Source organism: Cuculus canorus, chromosome 5 (assembly GCF_017976375.1).
Source record: "Cuculus canorus isolate bCucCan1 chromosome 5, bCucCan1.pri, whole genome shotgun sequence".
NCBI lineage: Eukaryota > Metazoa > Chordata > Aves > Cuculiformes > Cuculidae > Cuculus > Cuculus canorus.
The window spans coordinates 17,345,588-17,370,210 of record NC_071405.1 but is presented as its reverse complement, the minus strand read 5'-3'; the positions used below and the strand labels follow the sequence as shown (position 1 = coordinate 17,370,210).

The 24,623-nt window shown below is 52.6% G+C and overlaps 2 protein-coding genes across 6 annotated transcripts in view; one reads left to right on the top strand and one right to left on the bottom strand.

Annotated features, from left to right (window-relative positions):
* Nucleotides 1-4,614: 4,614 nt before the first annotated feature.
* Nucleotides 4,615-5,548, bottom strand: INAFM2 (InaF motif containing 2). The gene has a single exon (XM_054068094.1). It carries the CDS (start codon nt 5,271-5,273, stop codon nt 4,935-4,937), a length of 339 nt encoding a protein of 112 aa, XP_053924069.1. The 5' UTR covers nt 5,274-5,548; the 3' UTR covers nt 4,615-4,934.
* Nucleotides 5,549-7,047: 1,499 nt separating this feature from the next.
* Nucleotides 7,048-24,623, top strand: part of PLCB2 (phospholipase C beta 2) — a 56,377-nt gene continuing 38,801 nt past the window's right edge. Inside the window, exons 1-3 of one of the 5 annotated variants that reach the window (XM_054066722.1) lie at nt 7,048-7,132; nt 17,024-17,101; nt 20,073-20,141. In XM_054066722.1, coding sequence (XP_053922697.1) covers nt 20,076-20,141 — 66 coding nt within the window. In that variant the 5' untranslated portion in view covers nt 7,048-7,132; nt 17,024-17,101; nt 20,073-20,075. Of the gene's footprint in view, nt 7,133-12,362; nt 13,122-17,023; nt 17,102-20,072; nt 20,142-24,623 lie in introns of those variants that run through there. The other 4 variants (XR_008449931.1, XR_008449930.1, XM_054066721.1 and 1 more) reach the window with 4 other exon arrangements.

Here is a 24,623-nt window from a genome sequence, read left to right as displayed (position 1 = left end):
CGTAACAGCCCCCATGCATCACCCTCTCCTGAGTGGCCTGCAGAGATCAGCTTGCACTTCTCTGAAGGAGATGCCTGTGGCCTAGAAGCAGCCTCTGATTTTGTTATCGACGCTACACCACAAGATGGCTTTTCAGTTGCACTTGAGGATTAAGCCAAGATTTAGAGTAAAAATACCCCCCCTTCCTAGTCAGAAACACAGCCCAGGTGTCCCAGGAGCCCAGAATTCAGAGGATATGTGGTACATCAGCCAAGACCAGGAGACAACACGCGTGGGGAAGAGGTAACTTTTAGAAGACGAAGCTGTGAGCCAGCTGCCGGAGCGCATCACATGCTCCAGTAACTGTTTACAAGCCATTTCCCTTCCTTCTGGTCCCTCAGCACGCAAGTTACAGCAGAGGCACTCACTTGCCTTGTACAGCAGAGCCCGGTGGGACAAGGCCAGTGTCCACTGGAGGAGGGCGAGTATTGCACATCAATAAACAGGCGTCAGCCTAAAGGCATCGGCATGCAAGGAAGGAACAAAGAAGGTCCAAAACCCACCCTCTGACCTAGATGCACCCTTGACTGAACATCAATAAAGATTCTTCACTTCCTACTCCTCCTTTTAGGGGGTGCTTCATAGAATGGTTTTGGTTGGAAGGGACCTCAAAGCCCATCCAGTCCCACTCCCTGCCATGGGCAGGGACACCTCCCACTGGATCAGGGGCTCCAAACTCCATCCTTGAACCTCCAGGGATGGGGCAGCCACTGCTTCCCTGGGCAACCTGGGCCAGGGCTTCCCCACTGTCATGGTGAAGAATTCCTTCCTAAGATCTCATCTCCATCTCCCGTCTTTCAGCTTCCATTCGACAGAGCTTGCAGTTCAAACCCTGCTGGGAGGATCGAAGTCGTGGCAGCATTACAGTGCTAGAGGGTCACCATTGTCACACGAGGGTTGTACAGGGCAGGATTAGCAGAGGTTTTCTCACAAGAAGCCCCATTCCTCCGTCATCAGGCTCTTCTCAGTCAGAAAGGAAAACCAGAAGGTGATCCGCTTATGTCTCTATCCTCTATAGCGGTTACGGTGATCAGGAACTGGGAAGTCAAAGCCACTGTGGTGTTTACCTCCCTGTGACACTGCAAATGACACGTTCTGTCACTGCCTTTCAGAATAATCTGCACCTAAAAGACAAAAACATGGCAACTCCTGCTCTCCACGCCACGATTTTGTAAAGGCTCTTTGAGGACAATGATCTGCAGCTCCCGCCCCACGTGACAGACTCAACACTTGCGGGGAAGTTGGCACGACAGGACTATTAGCAGGTTTAGTCAATAAAAGACGGAAGTTAAAAAATAGAAGCACAGGTGCCATGTTTGACATAGAATCACAATTCCATCCGTATTCCTACAGCCACGATGCTTGTAGAGGAACATCCCACAGCCAGGATTCTCAAGGCTCTTGTTCCACCAAAGCAAAGGGCCTAACGCATTTCAAAATCGTGAGGCCACAGCGATTTCTGCCCAGGCAGCAACACAAAAGCCTGCGCCTCACCGCACCCAATACAATCACACTCAGTGAACCCAGCAGTGTGGGGGTTTCTTTTTTTTTTTGAGGAGCAATGAAAGGAAAGATGGAATTGGAGCAGAAGTAATACAGCAGACAACAAGGCGGCCTGCCTTTTCAGCCTCAGGTTCACCTGAGAGTGGTGACTGCACTATTTTAGGGCACTAAAAGATCATATTCAGACACAATTACAGTCTCAGCACAAAGATAGTAACATCGCACACAAAGTCACAGTCTGAGATGACAACCCTGCTGGTTTCTGTCACACCCAGCCTGCTTCCCAAGACACCTCCGGCACCCGCAACCTTAAAAAGTCAGTTTACACCTCGGACTTGGCCCAGCCGAGCCATTCTTGTTGCGACAAATACTTGCAAAGTGCACTTAGTCACTGATTTCCTGGACGCTGCCGCGAAGAGAGCAGCAAGTACAGTGACCGGTGCGTGAGGTCGCCAGGGGAACACACCTCCCTCCAGAGGGAAAGGAATCCAGGTCCAAAAGGGCTTTGGAAAACAAGGCTGTTCGCATCACAAAAGCTTCGTGGCCCTTTGGCCAGCAGTCTGAGACCCTTCTGCAGCTTTCCGAGCTGGTTTTCCCCTTGCATGCCCAGTACAAGAGCAGTGAAGCACCAGGATGCTCCAAAGCCAGGGATAGCAGCTGCAGAAACAGAAGGGCTTCACTTTAATCTCAGTTTGCCAGCAGAGGAGATGCAAACCCACAGCCTGGGAAGTCATCAGGCCTGCACTTCCATATGGGAATGAAGACAGCCACAACCATCTCGGCACTGGCTCATCAGCTATTTTTAGCACCAGAAAGGGAGGGGACCATCAGCCGTGATCTGTTCCCTCCGACAGAGCCGATCCCTGGGACTATTCAGCTCCTTTGCCACCGAACCCGCAGCCGAGGTGAAGTGCTCTGCCTTGTTCCTGCTCCTGAGTACAAGGCATCTCTCCGCAGTTACACGATGGGCTGGAAGAGAGCCACACAGCCCATTTAATTCACACGGCTTCCTCTCCCATCTGCTCTATTGCTCTTCTGAGAGCAATAGTCTTTAAAGTGAAGAATGCCAGGAGTCCAGACACATCCAGAATACATCGAATGCCCCATCCAAAGCTGCTACAGATCCACCAGCCTGAGCTGCTGGCCCACAGCAGGGACAGCCCAGCGCCTGTGCAATTCCCCCCTGGCTTTTATTTATCTTCAAAGGTTTAAAAGTTAAACACAAACTCTCTCTCAGAGATGCTTCCCAACTGGCTCTGCATCTTGTACCAGAGCCAAGAAACCTTGTAAACTCAGCTGGCACCAAACCACCAGCCTGTTTGGTTTCTCTTTTACTCATTCCCCCTTGGGGAGCTGCAGAAAGCCTTTATCGCCCCATCCAGAGGTGTGCGCCAAGGAGAGCAAACAGCAGCGGGACTGCCAGGACCCAGTGCTCCTGCACACGCGAACAGGTACCCGCACGCTGCAAGTGGCACCACCAGAGGAACAGAATATCCTCCTGGGATGGATGGAGCACACTGGAGCTCAACACAGCCACACGGCCAGAGCTGCGACCCAGTGCTGCTGCCAGGACACCTCCAGCCCCACTGCCGCAGGGCAAGAGTTTGGAAACAGCTCAGGGGGCAAAAGGGTGGCAGAGCAGCAGTGGCTTTGGGCTCCCAGCTCCTCTGCCAGCTCCTCCTCCTGCCCTGCAGGAAGGTGGCACTGACCACATGCACGCTGTTCGTTAAAATGACCCAACCGTGATCCTTTTCTCTTCCCACCAGCAAGCTCTCTTTCTTCAGGCGTTAACAACACACAGAGTGTCCTGCACACTGCAGAAAATGGAGAGAGTGGAAAAGCACAGCCAAACGCCCTCTCCTTTTGCCCCGTTTCCCTCTGGAAGCCCCTGCTCCCAGGTTCTGCCAGTAACAGATGCTAGGAAGGAAAAGCCTTGCTGCCTGCGCAGTCTTCACACACCAGGTACAACACAGCTATTTCCCCTCCAACTTTAAAGCAGCCCAGCACGTTTTACGGTCCCTTCATGCACAACTAAAATATGTACACCGGGTTACAGCACATTTTTATCCCTCAGCAGAGGGAATCTCAGCTCCAGGGATGATCCCACAGGGATGTGGAACAGCCCAGCAGCCTCACGGTTACCGAACACATCCAGCTGAAAAGCAGCTGCCGGGCACACAGACTTCCAAGCTGCCAGCCCGCATTCTATGCTCAAAAGCCACTTCTTTCACACTGCTCGGCACCAACAGGGACAACAGGGCAGGAAAACGGGGAGCTGGGAAGCCAGGAACACCAGGAGCTGGCGGAGAGCAGGGATGGGGAGGATAGAGGTTCCTCCAGCCTCATCTGAGGACATCGATGCAATGAACCAACATTACACACCACAGTTGCCCGTTACAGTGGAAAAGCCATTCCTACCCCCCGGAGAGCCCTTCCCATTCCTCCCACCACACAAAGAACGTACGGGATTCCAGAGGCTTTCATCTTGGGAAAATATTTTAATATAGTAAACAAGTCGATTTACCTCTCACATAGTTTTAAATAAGTTTATGCCCATCAAACAAACCCGGTTTGACCTAAACAGCGGATTACAGCCTGGAAATTCACGCTGGTCCCAGCAGATCCCGTGGGGCAGTGGCAGGATACCGGCTGCCCGGGAGAGGCGGGCGGGAACCGCGGAGCCACACAACGCCCTTGTCGAGGAAAAACGGGCGAGGGATGGAGATGCTGCAGCTCCACCGAGCACGCCCGTGTCCGTCCCGCCGGGATCGAGCCGGGGCTCCAGCTCCACACAGGGGGGTCGGTCCCGGGCAGCTCCGTCGCCTCCTCCCGGTTCTTCCTCGCCGAGCAATCGGTCTCGGTTTCCGCCGCCTCTCGCTGCTCCCGGGAGCCGATCCCGTGCCCAGCGCCGAACGGGAGGGTCGGACTCGGGTTCATCCTTCCGGGCAGCCCCCGCCGAGCTATCGGTCCCGGTGCTCCGGGGATTCGGGCCGGGCTGGTCCCCAGCGTTCAGCGATCGGTCCCGGTCCCAGTCCGCATCGCCTCTCGGTGCTCTCGGTGAGCTCCCGCCGACCGAGCGGTCCCGGTCCCCACCGCCTCTCGGTGCTCCCGGTGAGCCCCCGCTGAATGATCGGTCCCGGTGCCCGCCGCTGCCTCCCGGTCAGCCCCCGTCGAGCTATCGGTCCCGGTCTTTGCCGCCTCTCTGTGCTCCCGGTGAACCCCCGCCGCTGCCTTCCGGTCCCGGTCTCCAGCGCTCAGCAATCGGTCCCGGTCTCGGTCCCCACCGCCTCCCGATGCTCCCGGTGAGCCCCCGCCGAGCGCTCGGTACTGATGCTCCGGGGATTAGAGCCGGGGTGGTCCCCAGCGCTCGGTGCCGGTGACCCCCGCCCCGCTCAGCGCCCGCCGCCCCCCGCCAGGGCCCCCGCGCGGTCGGTGTGGGCGGGCGGCGGCGGCGCGGAGGGCGCGTCCCGCGCGGGGCCCGGGGCCGGCGGGGCCGGGGAGGCGGCGGGGCCGGGGCCGGGGCCGGAGCCAGAGCCGCCGCGCACCGGCTGCCAGATGAGGCTGTAATAGACGGCGAGGACGATGGCGGCGAGCGAGACGGAGAGCACGTAGGCGAGCACGGTGGCGAGGCGCACCCACTTCTTGTTGGTCTTGGCCGCCATGCGCGCCTTCTTGTCCCCGGTGTAAGTGGCGGGCTTGCCCCGCTCCGCCCCCGCCTCCTTCTCCTTCATCGGGGCGCGGCCCTTGGCCCGCTGCTCCACCGAGCCCTCCGTCGTGGGGCCCGGCTCCGCCACGCCGCTATCACGACATCCCGATCCCGGCGGCACCGGGACCGCTGCCCGCGGCGCTGCGGCGAAGGGGGCAGGGCTCGGGGCTCGGAGAGGCCACGCCCACACCGCGGGCTTGCGGGGGGGCGGTGTTTAAGGCAAAGGCCACGCCCACGTTGTGTGGGGGTCAGGACAGGGGCGGGACTAAACGGGGAGGCCACGCCCTCTCATAAATGCTGCGGCTCGCGGGGCGGGGCTAAAGACCAAAACCACGCTCCACTTTAATACTGCGCTCCGGGGGCGGGGCTTGGGGCACGGGGCGGGGCAAAGGCTTTAGGACAAAGCCATGCCCACAGCAGAGACTGCGGCGGTTGCGACCTCGGGGGCCTCGGGGAGGGTGCGGGGCTTGGAAGAGGGGCGGGGCTTAAAAGGAGAGGCCACGCCCACCAGTTGATACCGCGGGGCCAAACTAGTGAGGCCACGCCCACCCCATCGACGCCGCTGCGGCTCGGGGGCGGGGTTTGGGACAGAGGCGGTGCTAAAAGGGAGACCACGCCCACCCATCGATGCTTAGGCGGCTGCGGTGCCGGGGCGGGGCTTGGGCAGGGGCTGGGCTAAAGGGGTGAGGGCACGCCCATCCATGGATACTGATGCTGGGGCTGGGGCGGGGCTTGGGACGGGGTTAAAGGGTCAAGGCCACGCCCACTCATTGGCGGACTGGGCATGCGCGGTGGCGAAGGAGGGGTGGGGGGGCTTTGGTTGGGCATTTCGAGGGCAGAGGGAACTGTGAGGGCGTGTAGGCGTCTTAGGGGGTATATAGGCGCTTAGTGGACTTTGCAGGAGGCAGTGGGGGGTGTAGGGGGTTGTAAGAGGGGTGGTGCCCATGTCCATCGCACACCTGTGCAGGGGCTGTGCTCCAGGCGGAGGAGAGCTCTGCTGAGAGCAGATGGCCACTAAGGCATCGGAGGAGTGAGTGTGGAGTTAACAGCACACTTTGGTTTTACTTCACAGTGAGAAGAGTATGGAGGGTTGGGAGAGAGGGAAATCCTGAGTTCTTGCAGGAAGAGGTGTGGAGTTTGCAGCTCTGAGGAAGAGGTGGCAGAAGGTGTAGAACCATAGAATCCTGGAATGCTTTGGGTTGGAAGGGACCTCAAAGCCCATCCAGTCCCAACTCCTGCGATGGCAGGGACACCTCCCACTGGATCAGGGGCTCCAGGCCCCATCCGGCCTGGCCTTCAACCCTGCCTCCAGGGATGGGGCAGCCACCACTGCTCTGGGCAACCTGGGCCAGGGCCTCCCCATCCTCACAGCAAAACATTTCTCCCTGAGATCTCATCTCAATCTCCCCTCTACCAGCACTAACTTATGACTCCTCCTATCACCTTACTTTATGTAAAACCATGTGCAGTGGGGAGGGGAAGGATGGTCTTGTTTGGGGTCTCATCTGAGTCACGTTTTCCCAGTGACTGAGTTCCTACCTGGCCTAAAGCAAGTCTCTCACTGACTTTGCTTCAACCAGGTACGTCTAGGAAATGTTTGGTAGGGGGGATTATGACTTTTCAGTGGGCTCCTTGTCTCTCTGGCTCTGATTTACTCCGCCTGACTGCAATCTTCTTGTTGAATTCAGGTTTCACTGAACCGAGTGAGCTGCCCCTTTGCTCTCTCTTGCTCTGATTTATCACACCTGACTGCCCCCCCCCAGAAGGCTCCGGTTGCTGCTGGGCACCAGGAGGTCCCTGCCATGCCCTGTTGAGGGTTGGGGTGCACAGATCGGCCCTGGAGCTCTCAGTCAACACAACCTGCTGGTTTCCCAGGAATTACAGGTATTTACATTATTCCAGTTTATTCCCTTCCTGAACCCAAACTTTGCGCACCTGAGTAGTGTGAGCTGATGACATTCTGCTGACAAAGTTTTCCTGAGACACAGAAATGCGTTTTTGATGTTGTGCTATCAGTTTTGTCCCCAAATTCCCTTGGGCTGCATCGGTTTAAGTTAAGTGATGTGTGTGTATTTGTACAATTCCTACAAAATGGATTTTCTGCTAATGTTTTGGGCTGTTTGCTCTCAATGAGGGGCTTGCTGCAGCTCCTTCTGTCTTTGCTTCTCCCATCTCTTTCAGTTGCTGCTCTGCCTTTTCTGAGTGCTTAGAAGAGGAATGCTGTACCTCTATTGGGCCTTGAGCACAGCTTTCCTCTGCCGCGTGTATCAGGGAGCCACTTGGTTTGAGGTTGGAGACTTCTTGGTTTCTGTGCTACAGAGTGTTTAAAGATGGAGTTTGCATTTTTTTTTTATTTTTTTTTTTTATTGCTTAGCGTGGTTTTTAGGTCTTCAGCTTGTGTTTAGTCCCTGCTTTCAGCTGCTGGTCTATGCTCCCATTCTGGCTGGCCGCCCCCTTCCTCTGAATGCTGTGGGTGCAGAGCCTTGCTGGGCTGCATCGAGTTCTGCTCATGGTTCTGCCTCAAATCACCTGTGCAGAAACCCATTCCTTCCAAACCCTTTTGCTGTCTGAGGTTTCTGGCCTTGCTGCTGATAGGATTTATCTTTGCCTTGGGTGAAACAATGAAGAATTACTGCCTCCTGTGAGTGCTTTCCATGCACTCCTCAATTCCAATTTAGGGGAGAGGATTGATGTCTATGGGCAGTTCCTCTGGGGCTGAAAGAGCCCTCATGGTTTTTGCCGCTTGCTGCTCTGTCCATGTTGTCTTCCTGCAAGTGGGTAGGCAGAAACAAGAGCCCCAGTGTTGTGAGGCGTTCAAATGTGTGTTCTGTTGGGTCGGGTAAAGGGTGTTTAAAATTGGAGGCAGGGGTTGGTGCAGGAAGCAGGCGCAGGAGGGAACAGTGAGGTGGTGGCTATCTGTGCAATAAAAAGCAGTTAAGAGCTGTATGTCTTTCTCCTCTGTCCCTAGAACTGGTTTCCCCCTCTCCTGGGTAGAAAACCAGTCCTCCTTAATCTCTGTGCAAACGGTTGCTGCTCTTTTGCTGATGCTGCTTCTGCTTACTCTGCTCCCCAAAACTGTTTATAATTCCAGCAGTTACAGCACTTGTTTTTCCTTGCTGAGGTCTTGGCGGGCTGGATTGGCCAAGGACACGCAGCAGGGTCCCAGCAAAGACAGTGAGCGCAGTGTGGCTGAGATCCTGCTGCACCTTGTGTCCCTTGAATGTGGGTTCCAGGAGCTGCTGGAGCTAGAAAATGTGGCAGCAGATAATTCAGCATGAGTTATGCTCTTTCCTGCCTTCCCAATTTTTATTTGGAACAAATAAATGAATGTGAGTTTCTCTCCAGGTCCTTTCGTTCAGTGTATGTGGCTGCCAGAAGGTGTGTGCCTTTTGTTCCTGAACTCAGTTCCTTGTAAACAACCACCATAAAGGCAAGTGGAAGCCAGAGCTGCAGGAATTCTGTTTTCTTTTTTTCCTCTGGCTTTTAGCAGAGACACCGAGCTGTGCCTTGTGCAGGCTTCTGTGTGTAGGGCAAATGCTGGGGTGCAGGGCTCTGAGCCCGTGGATGTGGCTTTGTGCACTCAGAATCCCCATCCCTGGAAGTGTTTAAGGCCAGATTGGATAGGGCTTGGAGCCCCTGATCCAGTGGGACGTGTCCCTGCCCATGGCAGGGGGTGGGACTGGATGGGCTTTCAGGGCCCTTCCCACCCAACCCATTTTATAGTTCTAATATTGATTATTTGTTTTGCTGTTTCTCCCTGTTCCATGGGTACTGCTCAAAAAAAGAGAGTGGCTGGAGGTGGATGCAGTATTAAATGTTTCCTGGAGAGCTCTTACTCTGTGTTTGTGTGATGTTTGTTCCCTGACTGGTAGTGTCATGAAATAATCATTTCCCATGATCTGATGTTGACCTCTGGAAAGACAGGAGGCTTTGTAAAATGTACAGCACCAATTGGACTCCTCAGGGCTGGAAGAGCTGTGCAAAAGCACAAATACCAGTAAATGAGGTAAGAAAGGGCAGTAGTGCGGCAGAAGAGCAGTGATGGAGAGAAGGGCTGTTTGTGCTGTGTGTGTATTCATGTGTGTTGACAAAGCTGGGCTGAGTGGGTGACCTGCCGGCGTGCCCAGTGGTGAGGCATGGAGAGAGCAGACCTCCCCAAGGGAGCAAAAAGTATTTCCTCTGTCATTTTAGGTCATCTCTGACCTAAACCCCTGGCGCATCCGCAGGTGGTGACCAAAGGGCGGGGCCTGGGTGAGGTCTGGCCACTCACTCCAGCTTCATTTTGCGGTTGGGTTCTCAGCTGCTGTAAATAAGGTCCATTTGGTGGCTTCCATGGGCTGTGAAACCATTGTGCCTCTGGAGATGTTGGGTTTTCCAACAGCTCGTTTGACCTAAGTGGAGGTTAGTGAGAACCTCGTGGGAGTTGAAGTGGTCCTTAGCCTGAAAAGCTTATGAATCTCTGATTCTGCACTAACCTATTGAAACTACCCAGGCTGCAGACCTGCCCACAGACTTCCTGAGCTTTCCCTTTGCAGCCTCTGATGGAAAATGCCTTCTTTCCTTCAGGACTGGGCCGAATGTGCGATTGCTTCACCTCAAGGAGGTGAAGAGTTTGGAATATGGGGTGCAGTGAGGAGAGGGGTGGTGGAAGGCTGGGGCTTGGTATTACTAACATAGATCTTTGGTCTAGAACACAGACAACTGAAGTTTATGGAAGGGCCAGTGAAGAGCATGGTGCAACATGTCTGGCCCTTTCACTGAGCAGGTGAAAAGGTTATGGGGAGAGTCTGGGGCTGCTGAACTTGGAATCTGCGCTCAGGAGCAGCAAAAGGAGGTTTATACCCTTTTTATTGTTCTTTCATGAGGTTGGAACTGGATGGGCTTTAAGGTCCCTTCCAACCCAAATCATTCTGTAATGCTAAGATGAACTTGTTTGGCTCAGCTGTGGATTTTGCTGCTGTTTGAAGGCGATGCTGAGGGCTGGGTGTGCGATATCACTGCTGTTCACTAGAGGACAGCATTACATGCTGCAACATGTAATTATAGAGGGATGGTAGTGCTGAAAGAGATTCCTGACAGGTTTTGTGTGTGTTTGGATAGGCTGGGGTCACAGTTACAAAGAAGTTTGCCATCCAGTCAGGGGGGTTTAATAGCCTTGTCTAAAACCCCTGAAGGGCAATGGCAACTGCCTTGCTCCTGTGTGTGCTTTGTGGGTAGGACAGGGTGCTAAGGAAGAGTTTCCAGAAAGGGGAAAAAAAAAATAAAAAGGGGAAAAAAGGGGATTTTTTAGCATATCAGAACTCTTGCAGTGGGTGATGGGATGCACAGCGGTGAGGGCAAGGCGTGAACGCAAGGGAGACAGGGCCCTGGCTGGAGGAGATGCAGGCTGAGCACATGTTGGATGATGGGTCTTGCAGGAGAAACCAAGCAAAAGGTGGTTGGAATAGATACAGCTCAAAGTGCTGCTGCCTCTGCCCGCTCCTCTGCTGGAGCACTCAGCAGAGGGCAGGGCTGCCGCTTTATTCTGTCCCTGTGCCACCAGCTGTCCCTTCATGCAAGGGACAGGAGCTCCTGGGGAAAGCAGGGAGGGTGAAAGGAAGGAGAAGGCCACTGGGTGATGTGAAAGGAAGTGAGCCCAGCTTTTTGACCCACTTTATGCAAGAGGGATTGTGGCCACTGATGTTGCATAGCCTCTAGGACAGCTGCTGTCTCAGTTGCTGCTCTGTGTTCTTTTTTTCAGTTTCTTGGCCTATCCCTTAGGGAAGGCTGACCTGCAGTGGTAGCACATAAAGCCATGGCAGGATTCTTGCTTAGGTTTGTTGGTGAGACAGAAAAAGCTGTTGAATATCCAGGTCTGGGAATGCAGGACGGACACAGCCATTCTGTGAGTTGTGGGTTCTGGCAGGAAGCAGACATGGCTCACGCAGCTGAGGTGATAACTGGGGTAAATACCAGCTGGGCCACTGGAACCAGTAGCTGTGACTGCCTGGTCTGACCTACAGCCCCTTTGCTCTTGGCAGAGCTCATCCTGCCTTTCATTTCCTCACAGCCATGATCTCCAAGGCCTTCCTTCAGTGCTGTCTGTGTCGCAGAGGCTGTGGTGCTTCAGAGCAAGGTCAATGCTCTCTGCCCTTTCGCAACTGCTCCCTAAGGTAAAGTTAAGCAGCTCTGAAATTGCTCTGGCCTTGCAGAAGGGATTGGCTGAGGGCAGAGTTAACTTTTGCTCCTCACTGCAGCCTCCTCCAGCCTTTCTCTAGAGGTACCTGGGCATGATCAGCGTTTCCTCAGCTGCTTGCAAGAGCAGCCCAGAGAACAAAACCTGCCCAGCACTGTCTGGCCTTTCGCTGGCAGTTGATGTTCTGACATTCCTGAGTGCTTCCAGCTCAGCCCATGGGATTCAGGCTGTCCTGTGCCACTTGGGCGTAATGGTGCTGGGAACATAGAATGGGAGACGGGAAAGGCTGGGATTACAACAATGAAGCTGCAGGGAAGGGACAGTGAGCAGAACCGGGGGGTTAAAGGCAAACAGGGTCAAATGAGTCCCTGTTCCTGAGCTTGGAATGAAGGAATTGCGTGTGGATGGCAGAGCAGAACAGGAGCTGCTGGTGGCAGAGGGGCGCTGGCTGACCAGGAGTGGCTGGTGACACAGGGCTAACATGAGCAAGACTGATTTTAGTCACAAAGGCAGAGCCCTACAACTACAAGTGGAAATAACTGGACTGTAACAGGATTCCCAGCCACATGGGGATTTTATCCTCATAGTCTTCCATGAAAGCCAATACACAGTACTTGCCACTGCTCAGGAGGGATGAGACGCTGTAAAAACACCACAGACACAGAGCAGGGTAGATAAAGAAACTCCAGCATGGCAAAGGGAGCCACTGCATGGTTCTGCTGCTCCTTTCCCACCTCTTAGGCAGAAGCCGTTCACCACATCTGAGACTAAAGCTGGGTCCAGCACACCCAGGCTCCTCTTTGAGGAGGAGTTTAGGAAGCAAGGGGTTCATTTCCGAGTCTGGTGACCGAAGGGGAGGGCCTGCTCTGCGTGTTTCAAGCTCAGACCCTTTAACGCAGCACCTGGGGACTCCTGGGAATGTTGTGTTTTCTTTGTCTGTGGAATGTCCATCTGCTTGGCTCGTCTGTCACAGTGTTGAGATTGACGTTCAGAAGAACCCGTAAGAGAAAAGAAATTAAAGGCTAGGCAGTGCAGCAAGCAACCTCCGCGGTGGAGTCCGTACGGTGCAAGGAATGAGTTGATTTCCCATGATATCTGGCCCGTTGCATGAAGGGGGCAGTCTGCCTATAGCCAGAGCCTGAGCTGTTCCGCAACCACATCTGCTGAAATAGTTTGAGCGCCGGCTGGCAATGCCTGCACATCGTCAAAAAGAACATTTAAGGAAGTTCAGTTGCGGAAGTGCTGCGAGCTGTGCACTTTGCAAGTACAACTCTGAGGAGTTGGTCCCTCCTGGAGAGACAGCATGCGTGTGGCTGCCCACACGGGCATCTCAGCCCATTGTAGGCTTTCCTCTGGGTGACCTTTGGGTTGAGCTTTTCCCTGCTTGGAGCGCCGCTGATTTACAATGCAGATTCACCGGCCCTTGCCTGCCTGCTCCTCTCCTTCCTAAATTTGGCTGGGATATAAGAGGCTGTTTGCTTTCTGATGCCAACAGCAGCAGTGGCAGAGCGCCCTGCCATGTGATAGGCAGAGATAGAGGAGAGGGGGCCCAGGAGGAGCGAACTGTGCAGCTGCCATCACTCCTGGAGACGAGGAGCACGTCTGCAGGACAGAATGTCGATGCTGACCCCTGTTCTGCAGCCCCCAGAGGTGAAGGAGTATCTGTCCAAGGGTGAGCGCTTCATCAAGTGGGATGATGTGAGTACTGGGGTTTTCGCTTTTTTAGATGGTGTGTGTGGTGGCAGGGCTGATCCCGTGGTTTTGGTTGGGGTTTGTGGGGAGGCTGGGATCGTCTGTGGGGGCTGGAATGCTGTGTGTTGTACCTGAGCGGCAATGGCTGGGTAGGTGGGAGGGAACAGAGAGGAATGGGAGAGTTGAGGTCTGAAAGCAAAGGGCGTGTGGGTTAGAGTGGGCAATGTGGCTTCTGCAGCTCCTGCTGCTGTGGAGAATGGAAGTTGGAGCCATGGCACTGGGTCTCTGCACAGCTTCGCCAAGGCATGACCCGGAATCCTGTCTGCATGTGAAGCAGCACTTGCCGCTGGCATCTTCTTGGGGCAAGAGGCCTGCCCTGTGGAGCAGGAAGGGACAGGATTTACTCCGGAGTGGATTCCCCATGCTCTACAGGCAGAGAGGACATCAGGCTCCAAGTCAGTTCCTCTTACAGACCCGTTGCTGGTGTGAATTGGGGTGAGCCACGTACTCCCACACCTGCCCGGCTTGCGGGTCGGTGGGCTACCAAGCCCACAGCAGCCAAGCAGCAAGGGGCCTGTTCTCTCACAGTGCCAGAGCATCAACGGGTGCTGGGAGAGCTGTTCTCTCTCCACCTCGGGGTCCTCTGGTATCTCCAAAACACTTGGTTTGCAGTCTCTGTTTGCCCTTCAGTGAGAAGGAAGGAAGTGCGAAGCAGCAGCAGAGGAGAGGTGAATTTGGGTGTAACAGTCCCCCTCCTCACTTTCTAAGAAGTCAGAAGAGTATTTCCCCTAAACTCTGTGTGGCCGAGCTGCCCATCAGTTCTGTCAGGGTGTGAACTGTCTGCTGTGGAGCAGGAACACTGATAAGCCGGGGGCAGCCTGGGTTATTCCGACTCACCGGGATCTGGGAGAACATTTGATGCAGTGCTGCAAATGAAACGTATTAGAAGGAGTCTCCAGCAGCCCTGTGGGAGGGATTAGCACTTACTTTTGGGGCCGTAAAGCTGGAATGAAGCTTTAAGTCCCAAGGCTGTGTGTGGAGGAGGCAGATACCTTGTGCGCAGCACAAGCAGGGGTGGTCCAGCTGAGAAATGGGGAAGCAGTGTAACACACGGCTGGTAGAAAGGATGGATGCTGAAGAGCATCCCTGGGTGGTTATTCCATTAGCTGTGTGTAAACAGGAGGTACAGCCCAGCCTTCCCTTTCTTTCCAGCCAGGCCGCTGCCTGCAGAATGCACTTGTGGCTTTGAATTTGAATAGGGATTTGGTTTCTGAGAACAGCAGTAGCCAAACTTGTCCAAAATTGCTGCTGACTTCGCATACCAAGTCCTTGGGGGCCGCTTTCCCAAAACCTGTTAGCAGTGTGAGGTGCTTTGCTGGGAATTCTTGGGATATTTAGCCTCCCTTGAAACCCAAGTTGGGTCTCTAAGACCCATCAAGTGTTTGTTTGCTGCTGCAGCTGAAGGAGTTTGGGAGCTCAAGTCCTGTTTTCCCTAAGGTTTACAGGTTTGTAAACATTCCTATAAGGTTACCTTTCATTACTGGGCAGTTTATAGACTTGTCCTCCAAAACCAGTGAAATCTTGCTCCACGGGTGGGCTGTTCTGCTCCATCTCATCATGCTTTCTCACTCCACAGTTAGAGCAGGCTGTGAAGGATAGTGACAAGAGCTCCAGGGTGCAGGATCACTTTATTGCTTATGGGCCTGCATTTTTCATCTTGGTCTTTAAACTGACCTGACTGTGATGTTGGCAATGTGATCTCCACAATATCTGAGGGAGAGGAATGATGGTAGATGGTGTGGTGGAGTCTCCATCCCTGGAGGGGTTCAAAACGCTTGTGGCTATGGCACTTTGGGACATGGTTTAGCAGGCACGGTGGGGTTGGGCTGATGGTTGGACTGGTTGAACTTGGAGGGCTTTTGCAACCTTAATGATTCCATGATTCCGGATCAGATTGGCTCCTTGCATCACTCTGAACAGGTTGAGGCTGAGCCAGAGCCTTCACTATGCCTAACAGTTTCTTGAGGAGAGTAAACCCATGCTTTTTCTGTAGCGCCTTCACCTTGTCCAGCCTTCGAAACGTGTTCTCCAGAGGACAGGCAGGACTGTTTTGACCTGTCCTGCTGAGTGAGCAGCATCTTAGGGTAAGGAGCAACTCTGTGGGGCTTTGTACAGTATCCAGCAAGCTGGGGCTGACAAATGGGCTACGTAGATGAAGTCCTACTACGTGGATTGTGGTTTATTTCCACAAACAGCTTGAGAGCCCTTTCAGAACCTCAGGCTGGGCCCAGCTTAGCAGCTGAGCTCTTAAGTGGAGCACGTTTGTGTAGATTTGGCTCTGTACTGCCTCTTGGCCTTCATAGTAGAAGCAAAAGAAATTTCTGTCTCTTAAAGACTATGGATTACAGGATTTTACCAGGCGACGCTGCCCTGGAGTTGAACTCCACAGTGTGAGCAGCAGATGGTTTGGCTGCCAGGCCATCTTCACCATTTCCCTTGTTGCCAGGAACCACCCTGTTGAACCTGCCCCCACCACGCAGCCTCCACGGGCCTTCAAGAAAGCTGCTTAGTGGGAGATAAGGTTAATCTAGAAACGTGGCATGACACGCAGTAGTTGTACCACAGTGCCTGTTCTGCTCTTTGTGGCTCGTGGCCATGTGTTGAAGGAACAAACCAAGAGCTCTGAGAACATGGAGTGACGCTGTGCACATCAGGATTGCCCCTCGTGCAGCTCAGAGGAGTAAAAGGAGAACATATGATGCTCTGTGGCATGGGCAGGTTGCTGTAACGAAGAACACTGAGTCTGGAAAGGGGGGGGGTCCATGGAAATGGCAGTGCCTGGAAAGGGAGGTCCCTGGAGATACAGATGCTCTCTAGAGTGAAGTTAGGAGTTCGACAACAAACTGAAGAACCCAAGGCTGAGTGACAAATACGACTTCCAAATTCCATTAGTGGTTTCATCTCAGTAGCTGGGTATTTCAGCTTCCTGGGTTGAATTTCCTAGAAGTGCTGGCAATAGATCTTGTGTCTCCTGGGCACCAGCAGTCAAATGCAGTGAGGAGTTGCTGAGGCTGAGAGCACAAGTAGGCTGGGACACCAGCAGAGGCACAGAGCATCCTTTATCTCTGTGCCCAAAGAGCTCACACCAATTCATCTTGTGGCACTGGCTTCCGTGTGAGATGGGGACAGATGTCCCAAAAATGCAAGAGTTGCCTTTGACTGGATGTACAGAAGTGGTTGGATTTTTCCAGAGGCCAAACCCACAGCAGCCTGTGTCTCCTTTGCCTCGGTTCTGATCTGGAGGGCCTCCCTGTTGCACAGCCTTTGGGATCAGTCCCGGATAAGTTCATCTGATTTTATTGCTGTAGCGCAAGTGTTTAAATATCTGCTTTTTATAGTCTGCATAGAGTTGCTCCATGGGGTTCTGAATTGCCATCTAAAGGAGATCCATCTACTCTGTTAGGTTTACCCCCTCCTTGAACCCACTCCTGTAGAGAGATGAGCACCTGGATGGTTGATGCCATGAGCGAAGGCTCTCTCTGCTTGGCCGGGGCTACTGCTGTATCTCACAGAGCACAGCAGGTGCCTTGGAGGGAAGGCAGTTCTACTGTAACAATTAATTACATCCACAGGAACTTTCTTCACTTGATTCCTTGCACAGAAAGCTCCCAGAGAGCTCTTCTAGCTCAAAGTGTGAGGTGGGACTCGGGCTTTGGCAGCAATCAGCTTCCACAACCTCCTGCTGTTACTCAGGACATGTGCTAACCCATCCGGTCCATTTCCAGAAATCATGGGTGGTGATTCACCCCCCTGGGACTATATTTGAACTGGGAACCACACATCCCGTGATGGGGCCTCCAAGTCACTTGAGGTTCCAACCTTCTTTCTTCTGTGTTTTGTTTTGTCAGGAAACGGCAAGCGCTTCTCCTGTGATTCTTCGAGTGGATCCAAAGGGCTTCTACGTGTACTGGACCCATCAGAACAAGGTGAGCACTGAGACTTCGCGGGTTGGTCTCCAAACAGCCAGGTCAGGTTTGTGTGAGATTAGAACACACTGAGAGCACTCAGGAACAAACACTGCATTCATTCCTCTTGGCAGGAAACCCGCACAAAGTACCTGGAGTCTCTGGCCTAGGCACTGGCAGATTTGTCCATCTGAGTTCCAGAAAAGAGCAGGAAATTAGGCTGAGAACATGCCAGGTGGCTTTTTCATGCTTGTCACACTGGCATCTTCTACCCTCAGAGTTCATTAGATGTGCTTCCAGGAGCTGCACAGGGAACACTGGTACCGATATCCCTGTTACCTGGATAACTGGGATTCTCCCAGTTGGAAAGAGAATGGATAGACGTAAGCAATTAAATGTGTGCAGCTTCAGCTGATATGTTCTTCCTGCACAGCTTGTGCCTTAATTAACTGACTTGTTGGGTATTAGAAATTTTAATTAATGAAACCCATAGTGGCTGTGGTGACATAAAGGCTGCATCACGTCTGGAGAGAGAGTTGTGCTCCTCTTGGGCCGGGATGGTGAGCGCACATTGCTGGCGGCAAACCGCAGGGTGCCAGCTGCTGGAGCAGAGCGAGAAGCAACATGTTTGGGAAGGAGAATTCAGTTCCTTGCTGGTGAGCAGCAAGGGGGCGTGGAGAGAGTGCTGGCTAGAGGTGGAAGGCTGGGCTCACTTCTGCTTTCCAGAGCGGAGCTGTGGTTCTGCTCTACTTCCTCCTCATGACCTAAATGCTGAGGAGTCATAGTAGATAAGGAGACAGATGGGTGTCCTGCACAGCGTCCTGGCCGAGAGACTTGATGAGTTCTGGTGAGCTCTGCCCTCTCAGAAGATCAGGCCCCAGTGCCAGCTGAGGCGAGGCTCTGCACACGGCCTTATCTGCTGAGATCAGGGTTGTGAGCATGGGGACTGTCACTTTGCTCTAGAAGATGTGCTCCGCTTTCAGCCATCTGTCACTCCTGTTCCCCTCTCGGGGATTGCCAGGAATTTTTCATAGAATCATGGAATGTTTTGGGTTGGAAGGGACCTCAAGGCCCATCCAGTCCCACCCCCAGCCATGGGCAGGGACACTTGCCACTGGATCAGGGGCTCCAAGCCCCATCCAACCTGGCCTTGAACACCTCCAGGGATGGGGCAGCCACCACTGCTCTGGGCAGCCCCACCCTCACAGCAAAACATTTCTCCCTGAGGTCTCATCTCCATCTCCCCTCTTTCAGCTCCAAACCGTTCCCCTTGTCCTGTCCTGTTTTAGCCTGGAGAAGAGGAGACTGAGGGGAGACCTTATTACTCTCTACAACTACCTGAAAGGAGGTTGTGGAGAGGAGGGAGCTGGCCTCTTCTCCCAAGTGACAGGGGACAGGACAAGAGGGAATGGCCTCAAGCTCCACCAGGGGAGGTTCAGGTTGGATATCAGAAAAAAATTCTTCACAGTAAGAGTCATTGGGCACTGGCAGAGGCTGCCCAGGGAGGTGGTCGAGTCGCCTTCCCTGGAGGTGTTTAAGGAACGGGTGGATGAAGTGCTGAGGGACATGGTTTAGGGAGTGTTAGGAATGGTTGGACTCGATGATCCAATGGGTCCTTTCCAACCTTGTGATTCTGTGATTCTGTCCCTGCACTCCCTGATCCAGAGCCCCTCCCCAGCTTCCTGGAGCTCCTTTCAGTCCTGAAGGACTGGGTTTTTCTGTAAGGGTTCCAGCCAGCAGGAAGAAGCGGTAGTGCTTGAGGAGGGGCATGAGATGAGGCAAGAGGAGCTGCTGTCACCGCTCAGAAGTGAGAGCTTTCATGAGGTCAATGGTCCAAGTGATTTAATGACCTGGGGAAGGGGCTGGGGTAAGGACGCATGGCTAACACGAGGAAACCCAGGCTGAAGGGGAGCTCATGTTCCTGGCAGATGCCATTGATTAGCACCTAAAATAAATTAAACTTATTTGAAGGCAGCAGTGGAGCAACAGACTGGTTTGCATCCTTGGGGAGGCACTTATCTGGCAACTTTCCTGTTCCCTGAGGAGATCTGCAGACAGCGTGAGACGATGAGGGTGGTGGGCAAGTGCTGGTTGTTGGAAGGAACCAGAGCAGGCTTGTGGAAGTCCCATGTGCTGCAACAGCACAGCGTGGTCTGGTCAGTAGTTGCTCTGTTGAGTTTTTGTGGCTCATTAATCTTTGGCTGGTCCTTAAGATCTGTTTGTTGTGAACAATAAGGGCAATAAACTACACAGCATTTGCTCTAAGGATTCAGAAAGGAGTGGGATTATAAGTAATGTTTCCACCCTGTTTGACAATAAAATGGGGATACAGCCAGAAGACGTGGTATCTGCATTGTTCCTCATTGTGATCCTGGAAAATAACATTATCTGCTGCTGCGAGTATGATTTGTTCTCCAGACCCGTGTGAGCAGAAAAATTGGTAACAGAGGAAGGAAATTCAGGTTGGATATTAAAAGAACAAACAAATAAACATGACAACAGGCCAGCAGTAGGGGCGTGGAGCAGGCTGCCCAGGGATGGCTGCGGAATGTCTTCCATGGGAACCACCTCAGGATGGATCAGTGAGGGTCTGCTGTGAGGGACCTGGGGAGAGGAGGCCCTGCCTCTCTCCCGGCTCAGCTGTTCAGTGTGGAATGCATGGGGGCAAAAGAGGCCAAGACCCTCTGTGGGTTGTAGCTGGGGTAGAGCTTCCCTATGTAAACGTCGTGCTCTCACTGTTATGGAGATCCAGCCTGGCCTCTGGCCTTGCCCTTTGCAGGATGGTGCTGCAGACCATCGCCTCAGCACTCACCAGCCTGTCTGTGTGGTGCAGCAGCCGCCAGTGTTCTCTTCCTGCATGGGCCCTGCTGGAAGAGCTCTTCCCCAGTGTTGGGCCCTGGCAAAGACCTGCTTTGCAGCTCCTGGGTGCTCTGCAAGGGTCTTCTTTCCTTCCTCCTTTGTCCTTCCTTATCTCCTTCTTTTTCTGTTGTAGGAAATGGAAATTTTGGACATCACCAGCATCCGAGACACCCGAGTAGGGCGATTCGCCAAGATCCCCAAGGTGAGTGATGGCTTTGTTTCTGCCGGTTGTTTTCGTGGGCAAGGCTGGGCTGCTGAGGGCTTCAGCTTGAGCTCCGGCAGCTCAGCCTGGCTTTCCATTACAAGAAGGTGGGGATGGCCTTGTCTCCTCCCACCACAACTACACAAGGATAGAAAAGTCTTCTTCACCCTTGTCCCTGAACTTCCCAGGGCTCTGATGTGAATGAACAGTGCTTCCAGACCATGATATAGGAGCTCGTTGGAAAGGAGATGCCAGGAAGCTGGGAAAATTACAATTCCCCTTCCAAGTGCCTTCCAAATGAGCTGTTTTCTGTTGTGCACAGTGTTTGGGTTCTCTCCTCTGCCATACATTTGGCCAGCTTTGATGTTGGCCCCGGCTTTGTTCCCTGGGCTCAGCTGGGGAGTCCTGCAGGAGACTTGAGATGCTTCTTCCTTGAGTCCTCAGAGCCGCTCTCCTGTGCAAGAAGGCACAGGCTGGGTCAGGGCAGCTACAAAGTTGTAGTTACAGCATGATTCCAGTGCTGGGTAGTGGGGTTTTGCCCTTTAAAGGGAAGAAAATGTAGTTTCAGAAAAACTAGTGTTTCTCTTTTTTTCTCCCCCTGCCCCCAATAATTCTAAATTGTCTGCTTGCTGCCCGAGAGAAGTGCATAATCGTGGCTTTGTTCTTGCTTTCGGTTATGATTGCTGACAACCTGCAGCAAAGTTGTCCTTGTTAGGCTTTTTTCTGGGGCTGTTTTTTGTTTGTTTTCAACTTTTCCATGTATGGAAAAGGCAAGCGGAAAATGGAAGCAAAGCTTGAATGTGAAAAGGAAACACAAGAGTAGAGGGAATGGCCTCGTGTGGTAACGTAAGTGATGCAAAAGGGGGAGGTTTTGCAATGTAGAGAGACTCCGGCAGCCTCTTTGCATAAATAGTACCGCTGTTTTCTTAATACTGCTCTGAAAACGACTGTTTGGAACTGTCCAATGACATTGCTTTTCAAAGACCGTAACGAGGTGGGTGCTAAAAGCCCAGCAGAGCTCAAGAACAGCACCATCTCTCACAACTCATAACAATCCTGCTGAGAAACCATGTTTCATCTTGGAAATTCATTAAAATGAAACATATCTGAGTTTTCAACAAGCCTTAAACTGTCTGCAACTTGTTTTGTGGGAATAGTGGTTGGATAAAAGCTCTCGGAAGCCTTTTTCACATGTAAGGGAATATGATAGTTGGAGCAAGGAGTGCTAGGTGTGACTCCAGGCAGAAGAGAAAAGAATGGCTTAAAGGAGAGGCACAAGGTACAATTTCCTGGGGTGTTAAACTGTCAGGAATAACCTGTTTACAAGATGAATTCAGTTTTGTTAGTGATAATGAATCGCTGGTGTAAGTACTGTGGATGCCCTTGTGGTGGGAGCAGCCAGCCTGGAGAGCAATGGCCTAGGTTTTGGCAGTTAAGTTAAGGAAGACTAATTGGAGCCTACTGGGAAGCACTTGGTGGCACAAATGTGTTGCCACGCAGTGTCAGAGTTGCCTCTGGATAGAAGGAATTTCTACTCTGGCAGCATCTCTTCCTGTGAAGATGGCGAAACACTGGCCCAGGTTGTCCAGGGCAGTGGTGGCTGCCCCATCCCTGGGGGTGTTTAAGGCCAGGCTGGATGGGATTTGGAGGCCCCTGATCCAGTGGAAGATGTCCCTGCCCTTGGTAGGGGGTTGGAACTGGATGGGCTTTGACATCCCTTCCTGCCCAAACTGTTCGATGATTCTATGATCTTTCTGTAATGAGTCCCCTGACAAACACGGAAATGTCTTGGAAATAAGATCAGTCCCAGTTATTTAAGAGTAAATCCCAGTATGGTTTGCGGGTGGCTGTGTTCAGTATCCTGAAAAAAAATAAAGCAGCCTTTTAAAATAGATTTTTAATAAAAGCACAAAAGTTTGTGAAAAGGAGGAAATTCATGGGCAGAGTGGGAAAAAGCTAAGGTGGAGAGAGAAGCAGTGGCTGTGTTCCATGGGCAGCTCCCACTCTTTCCAATAAAATTGGAATGTGGCTAGTGCGATTTCCATTGTAGGATTGTTTGGTTGGAAAAGCCCGTTGAGATAGAGCCCAACTGTACCTGTCTACTACTAAACCAGATCCCTGAGCACCTCGTTTGCCTGACTTTTAAACCTCTCAAGGGATGGAGACTCCTCACCACAACCTCCTTTCAGGCAGTTGTAGACAGCAATGAGGTCTCCCCTCAGCCTCCTTTTCTCTGGGCTAAATGACCTGATGTCCCTCAGCCACGTCTCATAGTCCATGTTCTCCAGACCCTCCCCCTTTTCTGGATGCTCTCCATCCCCTCAATGTCCTTCTTGGAGCAAAGGCTCTTGAAGAGCAGAGTAAGAGAGGATGTCTTTGCATGGCAAAATTACTGCTGGAGGATAAGGAAAAGGTCTCTGGGGAGAAGAGAGCAAGCAAAGACACTTGCAGAAAGATCAGTGCTTAGCCCCCAGCGTAAGAGGTGGGTAGAAACAAGAGGAAGTTTGCTGATGGTACAGAGTTATTTGGGGTAATAAAACAAGGGCAGGTTTATAGAAAGACCTTGAATTGCTGATTAACTGAATGATCTAATAAGTGATAAAACAGTACTGATAAAAATCAGGCAATGCACAAAAAAAAGCCCTCATCTTGTACTAACAGGCTCAGAGTTGATTGTTGCTACTGAGAAACGAGATTGTTAAGATGTGGTGAAACATCAGTGTGGGATTCAGAAGTATTTGCTCACAAAAGATGTGTTAGGAATTCTAAGGAGTGAATTAGGAAATGGTGGCACTATGTATGCCATGAATGCACCTGTACTCCTGTGCGTGTCTGGTGCCCTCATCTTGAATGAGGCAAGGAACTGGGAAAGGCAGAGAGGAGCGGCAAGATTAATAACAGAATGAAGTGACTGCTGTGGGAAGAGTGTCTGAGTAGGCAGGGACGCTGGTCTGGCAAAGAAAAGGATGAGAGGGAAGTGGAGGAGCATTATGGAGAGCTGCAAACCCAAGGGCTGAACGGAGAAGGTGGGCATGAAGCAATTGCTCAGGGTTTCTTCCAATGTGAGCATCACGTCAAGTGGAATTTTCCAAAGGTAGGTTCAGCATGAACTGGAGCTGCTGCTGGTTTACAAGGCCCCAAGGGATGCCATCCTGCGCAAGCTGTGGAAACGGGTGAGGGATTAAAGAGTCAAGACAAAGAAATGCCCTTTGAGGGTTATTAAATGCAAGGGAATCATAGAATGGTTTGGGTCAGAAGGAACCTCACAGCCCATCCATCCATGGGCAGGGACACCTCCCACTGGATCAGGGGCTCCAAGCCCCATCCAGCCTGGCCTTCAACACCTCCAGGGCTGGAGCAGCCACAACTTCTTAATTCACTCAAAGGAATGTGGAAGGCAGCAGTAGTTTCTTACTGTGGATCCTCACACCCTCCACACAGGGCAGCCCTGTCTAGTATCAGTATGAAAAATCTCTGTGACCAACCACCCAGAGCTCTGTTAGAGGTGATGGATGGAAGAATGAGGAAGGGTGCTGTCTCCCTGCTCCAAAATAATGCTTTGGAATCATTGTGGGCTCTAGCTGTGAATCCACTACAAACTGTTACCTGTTTTGGGGGCTGCAAGTGGAGGAGAGGTGATGGATGGTGTCTGAGACAAGAACAGGCTTTGGGTAGTGCCAATAATGGATCAAGTACCCTTTTCCATTCTCCGTTTCTTTGCAAGTGACACCATGGCAAATCCACTGAGACAAAGCTCATGAGCTGCTATCCTGCTGGATTGTGGCTGAAAGTGGTTACAGGATGATGCTTTACTGAGCACCTCTGTGCTGCTGCTTTCCCCTGCTGTGTTTCTGGCTGCAGTTTGAGCAGCGAGAACATGTCCTGAGCTTTCTAGATCAAGATGGGTCTCCCTGCCAAGAGGCGGTTGTGCTGTGGATGTTGGGAGGTACCTGCTCGCAGTAATACTTACCTGCTGCTGCCAAGCCAGAGCTTTGGGGTTTTGCTTTGTAACCTCTCCATGCACAGCAGGCAGAATGACGCCGAAGTGCCCACACACAGAACTCGGGCTGAGAGGACCTGCTGTCGTATGTGTTCCCTCACAACATTAATAGAATCATAGGATCATTTGGTTGGAAAAGACCTTTGAGATCTGAGAGTCCAACCGTCACTGTCCACTATTAAACAAGGTCCCTGAGCACATTGTCTGCCTGGCTTTTAAACCCCTCCAGGGATGGGGACTCCACCACCTCCCTGGGCAGCCTCTGCCAGTGCTGGAGAACCCTTTCGGTGAAGAAATTGTTCCTAATCTCCACGGGCAGGGACACCTCCCACTGGATCAGGTTCCAGCCCCCTCCCCTCTTGGTCTGTCAGCACATCCGCACCCACACAGCCCATGGGTCTCAGCTGTCCACATGCAGGATTCTCTTCTCTCCCCCTTCACTTTATCTGCTCCGTGTTCTGCAGCCATGGAATTCTTTTTGG